Source organism: Epinephelus fuscoguttatus, linkage group LG6 (genome assembly GCF_011397635.1).
Source record: "Epinephelus fuscoguttatus linkage group LG6, E.fuscoguttatus.final_Chr_v1".
Classification (NCBI taxonomy): Eukaryota; Metazoa; Chordata; class Actinopteri; order Perciformes; family Serranidae; genus Epinephelus; species Epinephelus fuscoguttatus.
In genome coordinates this window covers 292,029-310,507 of record NC_064757.1, presented here as the reverse complement: position 1 = coordinate 310,507, position 18,479 = coordinate 292,029, and the positions used below count along the sequence as shown (strand labels likewise).

General features: G+C 40.3%; 1 protein-coding gene across 1 annotated transcript; it reads left to right on the top strand.

Annotated features, from left to right (window-relative positions):
• Positions 1–540: 540 nt before the first annotated feature.
• Positions 541–3,670, top strand: b3galt8 (beta-1,3-galactosyltransferase 8). The gene is given in 2 exon segments (XM_049578829.1): positions 541–1,068; positions 1,071–3,670. Coding segments are annotated over 2 exon segments (942 nt in total). The 5' UTR covers positions 541–737; the 3' UTR covers positions 1,682–3,670.
• Positions 3,671–18,479: the final 14,809 nt, after the last annotated feature.

Sequence of the window (18,479 nt, the reverse complement as noted above, 5' to 3'; positions counted from 1 at the left end):
ATGCTGGATATGAGGCTCCATTTAGTTTGATGTACTTCTTCTTTCCTTGGTACTGCATTTTAAACAGCATTTCTGTAACTTAGTCCTCCTCGAATGGTACTACAACACAAAAATGCAAAGGTTTATTTGACTCGCACAGCCCCAAATGCAGTGCAAAGTCAGTCAACCGCTAACAGCTCAATTTCAAGCGGGAGTCAGAAGCTGAGAAATTCTAAATGAACAAGAAAACAGAGATAGCAGGATTCTCTACAATATTTGTCAGACCACATAAATTACTACTCACATTCATGTCATATTCTGCAGCATTCATGATGTTGACCCCCTTAAAAAATAAATAAACACACTGAAAAACACACTGAAAAGTGCATATGTATATATATATAAACTTGACCCGTACACCGAGACTTATATTAACATTTTATGATTTGATGATCATAATATTATTATACTTGAAGTCCGGCCGTCTGTCTTAAATATGTTAAAAATCCACCAATCATATTGAGGCTCTTGTCACAGAATAAACGAAGCAGACATACTGTATGTGTGTGTCCTGCGGGGTTTGCTTCAGTACGGTTGGATATCCCACTCTCCGCCGTCTTTGGCAGATATCTATTTCCTGGTCGTTCCGTTGGCAGTGGCTGTTGCCCTCGTGACGCAAATGCTGTGTGACCTCTCGGATTTATGCGTCTTTCCGGACTTGTACAAGGAGTACAGAGTGAGTAGGGGACGTTAAAGCAATGAGGAGGACTTTTTCCTGGAGGTTAGTGAAGTTGCTCACCGTTTCAGTCGTGCTCGCCCTGTCTGCTTACATTTTAGTGAGTACCGTCAGAGTAACACCGAGTAAACATCCGCCAAAGCTAAGTCCGCTTCCAGAGGAGGAGTACAGGCTCATATCCCCTAAAACATACCAGTATAATCTCAGTCAGCCTGCTGTATGCAAGGACACAACCCCCTTCCTGTTTTTTATGGACCCAGTTGCCCCTGTGGAGGCTGCAGCAAGGGAGACCATCAAGAAAACATGGGGTCAGGACACCCGCACTCTGTTCTATTTTGGGCTCCCTGAGGGGGGCAGGTGTCAAGCATTCAGGCCAAGTTAGAGGGGGAGAGTAAGTAACATGCAGACATCATCCAGCTTAACTTTCACGACAGTTACCAGAACCTGAGAATCAAAACCATGATGATGATGAACTGGCTGGCGACCCACTGCCCAAATGCCTACGCCATGAAGGTGGACACTGACATCTCTGTGAATGTGTTTTACCTCATCAGAAGACTCAGGAGCTCCCTGAGGCAGGGCTTCATCACAGGCTCAGTGATCGCTGATAGCCTACCGAGGAGGAACAGTAACAGCAAATGGTATGGTATCTGTACCCTGAGGACAGCTTATGTGTTGGGAGCTGGGTATGTCTTCTCTGCAGACCTTGCTGCCAGGATCTCCTGGGCATCCAGATTTATCAGGATGATAACCCTGGAGGACGTCTACGTGGGGCTGTGTCTGCGTGTGCTGGATGTCCAGCCGGTGTACTCCAGCAGCCTGCTGACCCTCAGGAAACTGTTTGAAATCAAACATTTGGGGTACGACAGGTGCACCTTTGTCAAATTGGTCATTGCCAATGGATTTAAGCCATCACAACTGCTGCACATGTGGCAGGACTTCTCCAAAGGACACACCAGCTGCTGACATTAACTTTTACCAAGTGCTTCACAGTTAACCCAAGCATGAGCAGCCTGCTGTACAGGACAGAAAAAATCCTGTTATTGACATTCTGAATTTAACAGACACATTTGTCAATGAATCAGTTAGTCAACAAAAATTAAATGACAGCAGTTATGATAATAATCCTTAAAGTTGTTCTCAACATGCCCCAATCCCCAAGGGATTCTGAGACATGAAATGTTTTTCATTTTGAAATGTGACAGAAGGAAAAGCACAGGAGTTAATACTAAACTGCATTCAGTTTGAGGGTCCTGGTTTTGTTCATGCTTGCTCGCTGTCACACTTTCATGGCTTACTGGGACACATGAATAGAACAGAGTCCAAATATATGCTGTGATAAAAACCTACAAGAAAAAAAGTATATCTCTGATGTTCTGAAGTTTTCCCTAAACTATCTAATCTAATCTGTTTTATTGTAAAATCGTTGTTAGTTAAGCTCCAGACTTCTAAAATACAGTCAGAAAAGGTAACATTACTCTTTAATTGAACTGTGCACAAACCATAGACACATGCAGCCTGCTTTGTTTCGAAGTCAGTCCTCATGCCTCATCTTAATGATTAATTTCCAAAAACTGACACATTCATTGATAATAAAACCGAGGGCTCCTGATTCTTTTTGTTGATTAATTACAGAATTGCAGAGAAATGTTTATCAAGAGCTGAGATCTTTAAATGTCTTGTTTTTTTCTGACCAGAATTATCAGTTTATGGTCCTGTCAAACAAACAAAATGGGAACTCAATAATGTTAGAAAATTGAAGATAAATTCTAATTAAATATCAGTGAATTAAACAAATGAGTCTCTTAACACACTAACTATAAGATTCATAATTTTGTCTGTAAAATGTTCAAAAATAATGAAGAAGAGTCCAAGGCAACGTTTACTGTCCAAATCCCAAAGAGATTCAGTACATCACATGAGCAACATCAAAGACTCCCTGCAAGTTAATACTGATAACACTCATGAATTTTTTAATTGTTGGACTAATGGATCTGTTGTTTCAGTTCTAACTGATAATGAAGGTAACTGTTGAAGAATGATTGTCATTTTCTATTTCATGTGCCCCAGAGTGTTTATCCAAAGTGCTGGAAAAGTCACATGGTAAAAATGACTGTATATTAATCTATAGCAGGGGTAGATGTCATCATGGTTTCTTAGAATTCGCAGTTTACACCAAAGACTATTTAAAAATAGATCAATTTTACTGTAATTGTACCTATTCTCCAGTTAGTGCCTGATGGTTTTGGGATCCACATATATGATAAAAGGCATTACCCAGAAAACACGTTGTGTAAGAAACACATTGCCCTTCTGCTATATAATATGAATAGCTTCACAGAATGTGGACTTTATAACATAACTTGCTGCTAATTTGCCAGGTTACTGTGCCAATTTTTATTAAAGTACGAATCTTACAACAGTGTGTTTCTTTATGTATGTGCGGTAGTTGCACATGAAAACCAGCTAGTAGCAGTATTTGTCAGATGACACAGGTTCCACTCAAAAGTGTAAGAGAACTTTGCTGATGACTCAGTGGCTAATGCAGATATACTGTGATCTTTGGACAGTGATCATTATGCATTGATTTTGCTCTCAGAAAAGCATTTCTTTGCTTTAATTTGATATTTTGTTTCCTATTCCCTTTTAGGTTAAAACTGTTTGATACTGCTGACTGTACACCAGAATGCCTCATACATACCTTAATATGTAGTAAGAAATGCTGAATCAATAATAATAATAACAATAATGATAATGATAATGATAATAATAATAATGATAACAATAACAAGAAGATACACTGCATCCACTTGTCTGTCAGTGAGTCAATTTATTTTTTTATTTTTTAGTGTAATTCATTGCTGCTGCTTTTGTTGTGCTAGTACTTTTGCTACTGCCACCTTGGTATCACTGGAGACTTTCAGTTTGCCACGCTGAAATAAATGCCTTTTCCATCCAAACAAAATACAAGTCTGTTATTTATTTATTTGTTTTATTAGTTTTTTTTAACCTATTTATACATTTTATAGATATGAGTGAAGCTTACATGTTGGGAAATATGATCGTAAGCCATTAGGCCTTATTGGTGCTACACTATACATTATTTTAAAACCTAACTGACTGAGTTGACTGACTGGATGCTGTGTAATGCTGGGCCTACTGGTTGATGCCCACAGTAGAGAAGAAGGCTGCTGCTGCTTTATAATTCACCACTGTGATGGTAGCCTCACTGCAAAACTACACAGCTACACAACACTCTACATAAACCCAACCAAGTGTTTGTCTTCTGGACTAGCAGCAAACCAAACAGATCACTGTGTCAGTGAGGGGAGGCAGAGTCCTTATGTTGTGCCAGTGTTTGCCCTTTATCAAAAATCTGTAATGTTAATTTTACTCAGCTTTTGAGCAAGAAGGCAGTGAACAAGTTGAGTCTGAAACATTTATATTTTTCAAATCTTTGTAAAATATTGGATCTGTTTACCTCCTCAAAATCCTTTAGATGAAACAGTCTGAAAATAAAAATCTTTCTTACATTGAATTGCTTGCAACAATGTTAACCCAAAACTTGTGTTGTGGGGTCATAAGAAAAAAATACAAGTCCAAAAAATGGAGGGAGCTCTGCTAAGCGTAACATTGACAACTCCATCATGCTTAACAGTTCACAGCATGCTTGCATTTTGTGATTTACAAGGTAACGGAACATATAGCTCCAGCTCATCAGCCTTACCTTAACCCCTCTTCCCATTTCATCAAGCTGTCCTGTTTGTCTGTAATGTGTGTGCCTTCTGTTCCCCTCTATTCATTTCCCACTCTGGCTGGGTGGGAGTGTGTACTTTTGGCCAGGGCTTTGCATTGTTCCCACTCTGTTCTGTATCTAGAAACTCCTCATCAGCACAAACAGCATCCAGAAAAGACTGTACATTAATTTACAGTCATAACGATTTGATTATAGTACAGACTCAGTGCCTTTTGTGAAGTGTGTCTGGGGGCTTGCTGGGGTCTTCTAAGGGTTCATAAATGGTTATGAATAAATGAATATATCATTAATGAATCAACCAAAAAATAAATAAATAGCTCCTGCCCTTCTTCAGACATGTCTGAAACGTTACATCAAATAAAATCTTCAAGGAGCAGCTTCTGCGGACAGTCTGGTTTTCCTAAGACACCCCATTAGACATGCATTTGCATTTTCAAGGCTTGTTTCACCCCATCCACAGTGAAGTAGGCTGCAGGAAACTGAATGCACTGCCTGCACACATAAGACACGAGTGGGGATATACGATGCAGAATACTTGACCAACAATAGAAACCTGAGCTGACATTTTAGCAACAACTGCACTGGGACTGAATCTGTAAGTAGAATATTTGCTTGTTGTCTTTTTTGTTTGTAGAAAGTTTAAAAATGACTAGCATCAGTTCAAAGAATTGTCAAGCCTGCTTTGTGATAAAAAAAAAGAAAAGAAAAAGTTGGAAAATTTAATGTATGTGAGATTCTGTTCAATGACTTCACACAGAAGGTAAAAATATTAATAATCAGACTTAAAATCACTATGAATTCACAGTGTATGACTGATTAGCAAAACTAGTTAGAAACATCAAAGGAATAACCCCAAGGTACAAAAAGCTTATTAGAATAAGTGCAAACTTAACACTGACCACATAATGCACTGTACCAATTCATAATGACATCATGCAGTGGTTCCCAACCAAGGGATTGTGACTCCTTAAAGGGTCACAAAAGAATTGTGAAGGGTCGGCAGCTATTGAAATGAGTACGAAAGACAGAAAATATGTATGTTTTAAAGTAGACAATCCAGACCCCCAGAGGCCCAGAGGGTTGTTTTGGTGGCAGTTTGATAAATTATGAGTTTGTTTGGTAATGCATCTCCAGTACTCAATCAAGAGTGTGCACAAAAACTGTCTAGATATACTGTGAGTGATAACATTTAGGAAGCCTATCAAGCCCTGCCCAGGGCAGTATTAATGGCTTGCTGTTGCTCTGAAAACACATTGGAGACGCACAAAGCTTTGCCAAACTAAAGCTAGCTGTTTTTTTTGGTTTGTTTTTTAAACAAGCAACATGTCGCCTGTTCACTGATGCACAGGGTAGGACACCTTCAGCGGGAAAAACGGAAAGAATCAGATGTTTGCTCGCTCAAATTGCATGTCCAATTAGGAAGAAGTGGAATGAGGTACAATGGGTACTATTACAGCCTAGAATTATGCTGTCTGAGCTAAATTGGTTGTGGGAAGGAGTGTGTGTGGGGGCTCAATATGCGACCACAGCTCATTTTTGGCCTGGGGCCCCCTTACTGTTAGGAACTACTGCCAGAGAGCTAAAAAAAAAAAAAAAAAAAAAGTGTTCTTTTACTGTGCTGTATGTATTTTAGACAGAAAGATCTATTATGGATTTGCATTATGTTTTTCTGAAGTTATTACCTTGATTTGATAGTAGAAACCTTAGAAATATATAATATATTTTTTACAATCAATGCAACAGGTGACCGCTATTTCACAATCCAAACATTATTACTGTCCTCTGTCACTAGGAAATAAAATCATTTGTGACTTCAGCAAAGATTGTCTGACGTCTAAAATTTAGGTCTATGAATCAGTCTTCCTGTTCATTTGTTTTTAATGTTGCTTGCTTGACAGTCCACATATGTCTCTGCTTTTGCTCATCTGCTGTTGCATGAATGTGGTTCCTCCTCAGTTTCTGCGGACTCTGGGTTTGTCCTACCTTCCACAAGATGCATATGAATAGCTTATTAAATCAATGCAATAAGTATTGACAGATTCAAATACTTTTTAACTCTTCTTTGCTTTGTTTAAATTACATTTATGACAGTAAATGCATACATTTCATGGACTGTGCATTCACCAAGAGAAAGTGATTCTGATGACATATATGTATGTCATATAGAGACTCAGTCAAAAGTAAGAAAGTGACAAAGTAAAGTTTTCTGACACTGAACTGAGAAACCACATTGTTGTCACCTGTCTTGACCTGAGATCTGTGTGATGCACAGTGTCTTACATTCATCACAGCCATTAACAAATGAAGTGGGCTTTCAGCAGTTGAATCTGCTGTACAGTCATTGTGTTAAACTGTGCGTTGTTCGGAAAAAGAAATGCCTTATGCCATAATCTACACTGAACAAAAATATAAACGCAACACTTCTGTTTTTTCTCCCACTTTTCATGAGATGAACTCAAAGATCTAAAACATCTGTATGTTCTATATCCACATTCTATACACACAAAAGACCATTTCTCACAAATATTGTTCACAAATCTGTCTAAAATCTGTGTTAGTGAGCACTTCTCCTTTGCCGAGACAATCCATCCCACCTCACAGGTGTGGCATATCAAGATGCTGATTAGACAGCATGATTATTGCACAGGTGTGCCTTAGGCTGGCCACAATAAAAGGCCACTCTAAAATGTTCAGTTTTATCACACAGCACAATGCCACAGATGTCCCAAGTTTTGAGGGAGCGTGCAATTGGCATGCTGACTGCAGGAATGTCCACCAGAGCTGTTGCCCGTGAACTGAATGTTCATTTCTCGACCAAAAACCGTCTCCAAAGGTGTTTCAGACAATTCGACAGTACAACCAACCGGCCTCACAACTGCAGACCACGTGTAACCACACCAGCCCAGGACCTCCACATCCAGCATGTTCACCTCCAAGATCATCTGAGACCAGCCACCCGGACAGCTGCTGCAACAATCAGTTTGCATAACCAAAAATTTCTGCACAAACTGTCAGAAACCGTCTCAGGGAAGCTCATCTGCATGCTTGTCGTCCTCATCGGGGTCTCGACCTGACTGCAGTTTGTCGTCGTAACTGACTTGAGTGGGCAAATGCTCACATTCGATGGCGTCTGGCACGTTGGAGAGGTGTTCTCTTCACAGATGAATCCCGGTTTTCACTGTTCAGGGCAGATGGCAGACAGTGTGTGTGGCGTCATGTGGGTGAGTGGTTTGCTGATGTCAACGCTCTGGATCGAGTGGCCCATGGTGGCGGTGGGGTTATGGTATGGGCAGGCGTATGTTATGGACAAAGAACACAGGTGCATTTAATTGATGGCATTTTGAATGCACCGAGATACCGTGACGAGATCCTGAGGCCCATTGTTGTGCCATTCATCCACAACCATCACCTCATGTTGCAGCATGATAATGCACGGCCCCATGTTGCAAGGATCTGTACACAATTCCACAATCTCATTCTTTCGGTCACTACCCAAAGCTCATGACCATAGGTGAAGGTTGGGACGTAGATGGACCAGTAAATCAGTCAATCAATTTCAGTCAATTTTATTTATAAAGCCCAATATCACAAATCACAGTTTGCCTCACAGGGCTTTACAGCATACAACATCCCTCTGTCCTTAGGACAGCAGCAGATAAGGAAAAACTCCCCAGAAAAAAAACTCTGTTTTACCCTATTCAGTCCAGGGTCACCATTGATTGAGAACTGCCATGTGTGCTCTGCTGCTACATTTGTGTCTACCAGTTCTTGTGTCCGCTATTCTCAAGTAAATGCTAATTTCTCGATATGCTGCAGTCATTCCATATTTTGAAAAAACACAGTTGTGTACACTGAAAACACTGTGGTATAGTAATATTTATTAGGTTAACAGTGAGAACTGGAATTATTCAAGTAAAACTATATATGTCATTCATGTAATAAATAAACTGTGTGGGAAGAGTAAGTTTTATTATGTATTTTCACATAATATTCAAAGGTTTTATAGTCATTCACATGAACTTAGAAATACCAAGTAAGTTTCAATAGTGGTGAGCGTGTTTTCAATCCGCGCATGCGCACTGTGACGTGCACTTCATTGTCCGCCAAAACACACAGTGAAGAAGAAGAGGACGACGGTGGTCAGGTTTAATGGAGGCAGGAGCGGCTAAATCATCTTGAAGGTAAGTCATTCAGGGTTTTTACTACATAGACGCGGGGAAGGGAGGAGAAATAAACGTTTCAAATATCCGCAGCATTTCTAGGTCAGCTTGGAGAGGCCGAGAGCTTCACAGCAGCCTCCGCCAGACCTCACCGCTTTCCCGCAGTCCGCTGACAAACTTGAGCATCTGGCTCAGCTATAAGCTAGAAAGCTAACGTTACACTAGTAAGATTCAGAGTCAGTAACACAGCGTATAGTCAGACAAACAGTGACCATAATTATAATTTGACAGTATATTTAAATTGAGAGGGGCAGCACCTTTCTTGCAGCGTGTTGTGTGTTAACGTTACGCTACTCTGGCCATCTTGTGGTGTTCTTAACAGTATGTTGTGTGTTACTCTCGCCAGCTTGTGGTGTTCAGAGGATGAAGCACTGAAGTAAAGTAGGAAAAGCCTGACCCAGATGAGGATTTGATGTATCCCTTTTTATTACGGAAAACACATTATGTGATCAATTTTCATTGTGCCACTAAATTTCTTTCTGTGCTCCTGACTTTTTCAACTTGGGAGCACATGTGCTCCTTGGGAAAAAAGTTAGCGTCAAGCCCTGACTAAATCACTGCCACAGTCTGCCAGTCAGTCTGGTGACAAGCGAGATGACTTTAATCTTGTTAACTGTATAGCCAATATCAAATGCAGTTATGCTTAATACATTTGCATGATCTGTAAATGTATATCCCGCAAATTTTGCGACGCGCGCGCCACAGACATCACCACCAAATCCCCTTTCTGAGCCAGGAAAAACCCTGATGCTAATTATTATAATTAAGCTAAAGAGGAAGCTATCATTTTTGGTATTTTGCAGTGTACTCCTAGTTTGCCACAAATCTAAAATCTTACTGAGACAGACAGTCTATGCATCTGCAGAGCAAACAGAGGACAGGAGAGGTGTTCATTCCCACTAAATTTCACTGGGTTTATCATGTTAAATATGATTTAATTTATTGGCATTTCAGATTTGTTTCTTACTGTGGCTGTATATTTTTATTCCATATATGAAAATAGTGTCTGTGTGTTGCATTTATAAATCCATTAAGAAATAGTATTTGTGAAAAAGAAAAAAGTAAATAGCATAATCGTACCTCCTTTTTTCAGATCAAGGAGGAATTCAAAAGAATCACAACGGTTTTCTTGGAAAGAACTTTTCTTGCTACGCTGGACCTCTACACTCCAAAAATGCAGGAGATATTCAGCAAAAAAGGCGGAGTAGCTGGGACCAAAATACGACCACTTCTGGATTCACTCAGCCAGGTAAAGCAGGGTTTCGGCTCAAGACCAATTGCTGGGACCCAAACCTGATCTTTCTTTGTCACATGCGCACACATACACACGCACACAGGGAGAGAAAGAGAGAGGGGGGCTAGGGGAAGGAAAGAGAGAGGGAGAAGAGAAAGAGGGAGAGAGGGGAGAGAGAGAAGGGGAAGAGAGGGCGACAAATACAGGGAGAGAGAGAGAGAAAGACAGGGACATTATATTGAATTCTTATTCACTTCCCCTTTAAATACAACTTGTTTGAACCATCAAATAATTGTCAGAAAATTCAAATTTTTGAAAATGTAGCCTTTATTGGTCCCTTTGAACAATTTTTTTTTTTCTTCAAATATTTTCCATGATGAATGATAAAATAAAATAAAAAGACTATAGGCTATCGCTTGATGAAATTTTGTTTCATGCTTGAAAAGCAAAACAATGAAAATTGACAGAATTAAGCGAAGTATTGGATACCTAAGGCTGATCATTGCCTTTTTATAACAACTCAATAAAAGAAGCAAAATGCATCCTTTCACTTAGTAGTCTTTATTGTAAGTGCATTCTGGTGGTTCTTTCAGTTGGAGATGACGAAAAAGATATTGTCATAGATGTAATGAAACTATATGGCCTATTACAAAGTAGGGCTGTCAAAATTGCTCAAAAATGACGTTCAAATATTCCTTCTAAAAATAACTCTATTTTTAGAAGGAATATTTGAACATCTATGACAATATCTTTTTCGTCATCTCCAACTGAAAGAACCACCAGATTATTGGGCGTCTGATGTGAACGGAAGTGCTCCAGGTCGTGCGAGAATTATTTCATTATTTATGTTGAAATAAAAAAAAAACATTTGAATGGTTCAAACCTATGACTCATAGGTTTGAACCATTCAAATGTTGGTTTTTTTTCGCATTATGCCCACAAGAGGGCAAACTAATACAAGGAAACATACTTGTATATGTATTAATACAAGGAAACATAACTACTTGTAGGTATTTTTATTTCAACATAAATGTCTTTGAAAACATTTATGTACCTACACATTAAAACACATAAAACAATTATCTATAACACCCCCCCCCCCCCCGACCCGTCAGGTCACACCGCCCACGGAAGCAGTGCGAATAGCCTCGAAGCGCCTCGAAGCGAAGCCAGTTTCCTTTCGGCACCCATGTTAACCGATTGTGTCATCCACACCGGCTGTGCCGCGCAGCTCCGTGGCCGACTCGTGCCCTGCAGCGATTGTTTCGGCGTCTGGTCTATTTTCTGCGCGAGCCGCGAGCGAATGTGTCGGGTGTCGGAGACAACAGCTGGGAGCAGAACCGCTTGCCGAACAGCGTGGAGAAATGGGCGTCTGATGTGAACGGAAGTGCTCCAGGTCGTGCGAGAATTTCGGTGCGCTGCACTGTGCAGTACTTCGTGGGCAGTGTGGCCTTATGCAGTGCGTTCAGTGCAGCGGCCCAGGCCAACGGCCACTCACAAAGAGGACAGCTGTGGTGGTGTTTTTTTTCCTCCACAATTGAATATCAATTTTCACATTCAAAGGTCCATTTTTTTTTCAAATTTAAATTTGAATTTAGAATATTCGTTGACAGCCCTGTTACAAAGTGCATGAGTGGGAATGCATTCCTAAATGTCTCTAAATTAACTTAATGTCTTATAAGAAATAAATCTAAAATGTCAGTGAATTAAATCATATTCCTGACATGAAAAATGGAGTGAAATTTGAGGTAATGATTATCTCTCCTCCCTTCTCTTTTCCCCTCTCTCCTCCCTTTTCCTGTGTTCTTTTCTTTCTCCTCCCCTCTCCTTTCTCCTCCCCTCTCCTTTCTCCTCTTCTTTCCTCTCCCCTCCTCTTTCTTCCACTCTCCTCTCCTTGATTCTCTCTTCTCTGCTCTCCTCTCCCATTTTCTCTCTTCTCCTCTGTCCTCTCATCTCTGCGTGCTACATGCATCTGTATTATTCAGTGTTTCCAATAATGAGAGACAGGAAATAAAGTTCAGGAATCGCTAGAGTTCTGCATAAGGTCCATAAGGCCTGATTTACTACAGGTTGTTTGTGCGTGTAAAAACGAGTGCAAACTTCAGCTGTTATCGGTACTGTGGAACAAGAATATTTTCAGAATCAGAAAAATTTATTTCAAACTGAATATTCACAAGACACCAAATTCCACAGCAGAAAGTACATAGTACTACAGCAATTTGAAAAGGGGTTGGAATAAGCAAAGCTTATATGTTTCCAGACCCTAACAACACAAATGCATACACAAAAGAGACGAATAACAACAACATCATCATCATATAGGATGCACTCTCTAGTTCTCTGCTACCCCCTTTCCTCCTCAGTTGGCAGTCTCCTCATTTTTGTATGATTCAAAGACTCAATTTCTAAACTTCCTAAACTTAGTGAAATGATTTCAAATGTTTAGAATCGATAGGTATTGAAATATTGATATTTTTGACACTAGTCTATAACTTGAATAAAAAAAGAATGCTGTACTATGCACCTAAACATGGATTCACATATATTTTACAGGATATCAGCAGAGAGGCAGCTCAAGAGGACCAGGCTGAGCAAGTCCTGAGGATCTGGTACCTCAGTCCCAAAAGCGAAGTACACTTTTGAAGTCGAATAATAAGCATGTCTTTTAAGATGCACTGAAGGTTCTTGAAGCATGTAAAATGTTTTTTTTTTTGTTTTTTTTTTGGAGTTTAAGGTTAAAAAGGATCCAAAAGATAGGCTATGTATGCTCTATGCAAACAGTTCCTGAACTTGTCCTTGTGCCTTTAACAAGTTTGACGAGATGTGGATCTGGATTTTGTGGATCTGGATCAAACTTGTTGGAAAATGTTTTATTGAAAACACCTTTTTCAAGGTTTAGTTGTGAACAGATGTTTTTTCACTTAAGAAAAATAAAGATGTTAAATTAAACAGTTGCCTCATTTTTTTTAAAGTCATTGTTTCAATAAACAAAAACATTAAGAACAAATTTAGGCAATTTAAACTGCAGAAAAATTATGTAAAATGTTGTGTAAATGTTACTTAAATATAGCCCATAAATAAAAGTCAGAAAAGGTATTTTAAAATTACCTTGAAAAGCCATTGGTTTTAGGTGAGATTTTTCAGTTTGATGCAGTCAAGAGTCTAAGTAAAACTTAACAAAGAAGGAGAGAGTAAAATTCAATGACCATATTAATAATCATCAGTAAATTACCTGAGGTTTGTTAGTAAAAGAAACTTATATCCGCAAGTAAAGTTTACTTGATGTTCGCCCTTGTAGAATTTACTTACAATTTCTAAGTGCAAAAACTTTCCTAGGTTTTCCCAAGTAAATAACACTACAATTTTTTTTCAGTGTAGCAGTGAATCATTGTACTCACATCAGAAACGTTTTCAGTCACACTGAGAGTGGTTGTGCCCGTGTCACCCTCTGACAGGGCAGGACCTTCTACTTGTTCATCCTGTATATTAAGAAGTCAAATTATTGTTTTGTTTCTCCAGGTGTGAGGTTGACACAGTGTATCAACATACATGTGTTTTGTATTTCAGCCATAAGGTAGATGCAACATTGTGTGGGAGCACTGAGTTGAACCTCTGGCTCAGACACAGTGACAGTCTGAGGAGGAGGCGCCTCCCCCTCAGACTCCTCTTCCTCAGACTGGTGTGTGCAGTGCTTGCTTTTCCTGGCATGCTTCCTGCTTATGCAGGCAGTGGCTGGAACAGGCTTTAAAAATAAAACACCATAGAATGAGGATAACATTTAAGAGATAACTGTGTAATGTGTTTTGTATTTCAGCCATGACGTCGATGCGACATTGTGTGGGAGCACTGACCTGAACCTGCGGCTCAGGATTCTTTGAAGTCTGAGGAGGAGGTGCCTCCCCCTCAGACTCGTCCACCTCAGACTCCTCCACATAGGCGTGCTTGCTGCTTATGTGGCCACCCTGCAGCGCAGTGGCTGGAACCAGCTTAAGAAAGAAAACGTCATAGAATGAGGATAACACTTGAGGAATTATCATTTTCTGCAGTATTTAAACATTTATTCCCTTTTCACTCACCTTCAGCAGTAGCCTGAGTGTCAGACTGAAGCTCCCAGAACCTTCAGTCTGACATGGCTTCCATTGAAGGTGATTTACAAGGGGGAGGGAATTTGATTTTTCCCTAACCAATCAGTAGAGATCAACGACTCACCCAGAATCTGACGTCATTAGTATCCATGCCTCGGGGGTGCCGAAAACAAGCAAGCATTGCCCATTTAAAATGTCTCTGTCGTCGTGCACACCCAGCTGCATTGCCGTTAAATCCAGTTTAGCAGCTTCCTTAATTTGGTCCTCCATTAAGGCGAGTAGTGGCGTAATACCTCGATAGCATCGTTAATGTGGTCTGTAGGATCTGTAGTGGTCGCCATTGTTGCTATCCTCCCCAGTTACCCACCGGCGTACAGCTTGACATCAGCGTGGCGCTGATTGGCTAATCGCTAGACCCCCGGCGTTCATTGGTCCGTCCAGCGTTTGGACGAGATAAATCGCAAATTCATTGAAGTATGCCAGACCAGAGATGCAAGTCTACTCAGCTGAGTGGGCGGGGTCTATGGTCTGGAACCAGGCTACTTCAGCAGAGCCTTTGTTCTTCTGCGGAGGTATGCGATCTCCACAACACATTTCTTAATCTCCTTCCGGAGTTTTTTCTTAAAGGCAGGTTTGATGCCCTTAACTTTTGCAACTGCTCCTCTGCCAAAACAAGAGTGAGCTTGCGCAGCACTTTTTGGACTTCTTTTTTGGGCATCTCTTTATGCCCCTCAATATGGTGCTTGAGCTCTTTGGCCACGACTCTGCATCCAGTTATGGGGCATTTGCCATGACCTATTTTGAGCGGAAGACCGGCCACTTTATTAAGGAGTGCGCGCTCCTGGGGGTTGTGGAAACGGTGGTACTCTCTCAAGTGTTTCGATACATATTGTAGCCGACGCCTGCAGTCGATGACTGGACACATAAGCACATTTTTGGGCTTCATTGTGCTGAAAGAAAAAGAAAAGTTACCCAAAACAGTTGCAAAGTTACCCAAAACGGATACGGCTACCCAAAACGGATGCGCTGTTAACCGTACAGTAACAGTAATTATTCAAATAACATGATGAAAAAACTACTTTGCACAACCAGAGCAACTGTTCTAACTGCCACATTCAACAAATATGCAACACCAAAAAATAAGCAGGATTAGCAGACTACACAACTTACCAGCTCTGTGTCTCTCAGACTAATGAAGTGAAGTAGTTCCCTCCAAGCCAATTAAGTTACAACATCCTCTCAAAATGCTTTTCGGGTGCTGAAAACGCAAAATGTGACATTATGCTGTTTTCGGACCAACTACTGAGGGAAACTATAGGAAACTGGCTTGCTACTAGAGAATTCTCCAAACCACATGTTTCTGGCTAGGAAACTTGTTTCTAAGTGCTTCTGATCGAAAGCAACAGCATAACTTACAAAATCCTCTCGAAACGCTTTTCTGGTGTGGAAAACGCAAAATGTGACATTATGCTGTTTTCTGACCAACTACTGAGGGAAACTATAGGAAACTGGCTTGCTACTAGAGAATACCCCAAACCACATGTTTCTGGCTTGGAAACTTGTTTCTAAGTGCTTCTGATCAAAAGCAACAGCTTAACTTACAACATCCTCTCAAAACGCTTTTCTGGTGCTGAAAATGCAAAATGTGACATTATACTGTTTTCGGACCAACTACTGAGGGAAACCAACCCAGTATCTCTGCCAGTACCAGCAGGGGGCGATCATTTTTTCGATGCCTACGGACCCACTTTTTTCACGGACCCACGAAAAATATACAGATTATTCCCAGCCCCCCCTGCGCCAGGTAAGATGATGATAAATGCTTAATTTCTTTATTTTTTATTCGTTTATGGCTTTTGTCTAAGATGTTTGAGGTTGACTGTGAGTTTTATCATGTTAGTTACATTTCATTAGGCGGTAGAGCCGAAGGTTGTCAGAGAAGAGAAGTAGCCTAATGTTACCATGTCTGGAGAGGTAATCCTGTCCAGCTAGCTCTTTAGCATTTATGCTAAATGCTACAGCTACCGTCAGCTGAAAGAGTCGTCTCTTTTATAGCTCTATGTTAATGTTTGTTAAAGTAGAGGAAGTAAAAGCAACGCCTGATAAAAAGATGACAGGAGTGAGTCATGGACCTAATTATCAGTCAGACCTGGAAATTACCCATGCCTTCATTTTCAGTGACTAATGTGAAGCTTGGTTGACCTGATACACAACTCTAAAGGTTAGGTGTGCCCTAACCGGAAGACGCTAGCTTTGTATTTTCTACAATAGAGCATCATTTTTACGCCAAAAAAAAAAAAAATTAAAACCATGATGATGCGACATTTATTGAGGTCTGTACCATACAAACGTGTTTTCTTTCCTCTGGAGAACAAGATTTGCTTGTCAGGTCATCTCTGCAGTACTACTGTACTTCATTATAATGATGTTTTCTCATACTTTTTTTCCAAATATTGACACCTCTGCAATTTAGATATTGCACTTGGCCATATGTGCTGTTGATATTTCAAGTAAATGTGCAGTCCAATTACAGTGTTAAGTTACCATACAAACATTGAATTTTATGCCTGTAACAGATGTATTGATGGTGTCCTGAGAACATGGTGCAGCAGTGGGTACATGATGTCAAACAGTGGGCTACTGATGGTACAGTATTTTATGGGCATTCTACTAAGTAGTTTAGCTTTGTTGTAGCTTTTTGTGTGCCATATTCTCTCTTTTTTTTATTCAGTCTTGATTACCTCCCGTTTTTTTTCTGTTTGTTTGTTTGTTTTAGGAATTATTTCTTGCCAGCTATGAGAATTAAGACAGGGAATGTCATCCTCTTTTGTTTCCTACAAATTTGTTGAGCATTTGGCCTTCAGATAAACTTAAACTTGGAACTCTTGATATTTACTACCCAAGAAAACATCATTATGTTATTGTTTTTGTTGTTTTTTAAGATTCTGCTGGTTCCCGATGTGATGACCTTCAGCAGTCAATCAAACAAATGTTTCTTGGTGTACATCAAAAAAAAGCCAGCCTTTATACTCAGACTGGTATGTTGACGCATCTAATGTTTTTCTTATTTATACATTATACTTACAATTTGCAGACTATTGGGATATATATATATATATATATATATATATCTGTATGTGGAGTGCCCTCTGCTCATGGTCATATCTTACATACTGCAGTTGATACTTAGCAATGATGGACTAGGGTGCCTGTTCTCCCCCGTAAACCCTGCTCCAGTGCTTGTCCTAAAAAATATAAGCAAGTTTCTCATCATTAGCAGTCATCAGTGTTGGAGGTGAGAATGTAAAATGTACTCATATTGAACCAGGCAGTTGCACATACATAACAAGGCTGTGTCAAATACTGTATTACATCTTTGTAACTTTCTCCAAGACAAGCACAAGCAGTATCATATGCAGCTGCAACGATATGAGTCAACACAGAGCTGGCGAGTTCAGTGCGCAGGCTGCGCGGAGGAATACATGACGTGAGTCGGTTAGTTCCAGATAAACTTTTTTCCGACCAATTAATGCACTGGAAAAAATAGTATTTATGGCATACACTTAAACTGTGGTATTATTTTGAGATGGGAGTTCTTGTAGAGAGCAATCTACAACATTTAATCTAATATACTTAGAGGCTATTTGTACATCATACAATCCCACTTTAAAAAACTGAACTATCACTTTAAGCCCAGGAAAACGATATTATGATCTACAAAATCTGACAATATAACAATATCTAGTCTCATATCACAATAAGATCTAATATCGGTACATTGTCCAGCCCTATTGGAACAGAACTTCATTCATTCATCTTCTAACCGCTTCATCCTCTTGAGGGTTGCGGGGGGACTGGAGCCTATCCCAGCTGACATCGGGCGAGAGGCAGGGTACACCCTGGACAGGTCGCCAGACTATCGCAGGGCTGACACATAGAGACAAACAACCATTCACGCTCACATTCACACCTACGGACAATTTAGAGTTATCAATTAACCTAGTCCCCAATCTGCATGTCTTTGGACTGTGGGAGGAAGCCGGAGTGCCCGGAGAGAACCCACGCTGACACGGGGAGAACATGCAAACTCCACACAGAAGGGTTCCCACGCCCGGGATCGAACCGGCAACCCTCTTGCTGTGAGGCGAGAGTGCTAACCACAACACCACCGTGCCGCCCTGGAACAGAACTTGAATGAAGAAAATGTATGATTGAAAAAAATAGTTTCGCTTATTTTAAAGGCTGACTCTTAAGAAAAGAGCTGATACCACAATACATTTTTTCATTTCAACAATGCATATTGTCACATTTTGATATCATGATGTATTGTATTACAATACATTGTTACACCCCTCCCAGATAGCAAAATTCTTTTGGGCCATATCTGGCCCACACCCGACATGTTCATCCGGCCCACATACCGCATGTAATGATGGCACTTGGGCGGTCCGCTCCCGTTTGCCAAAAG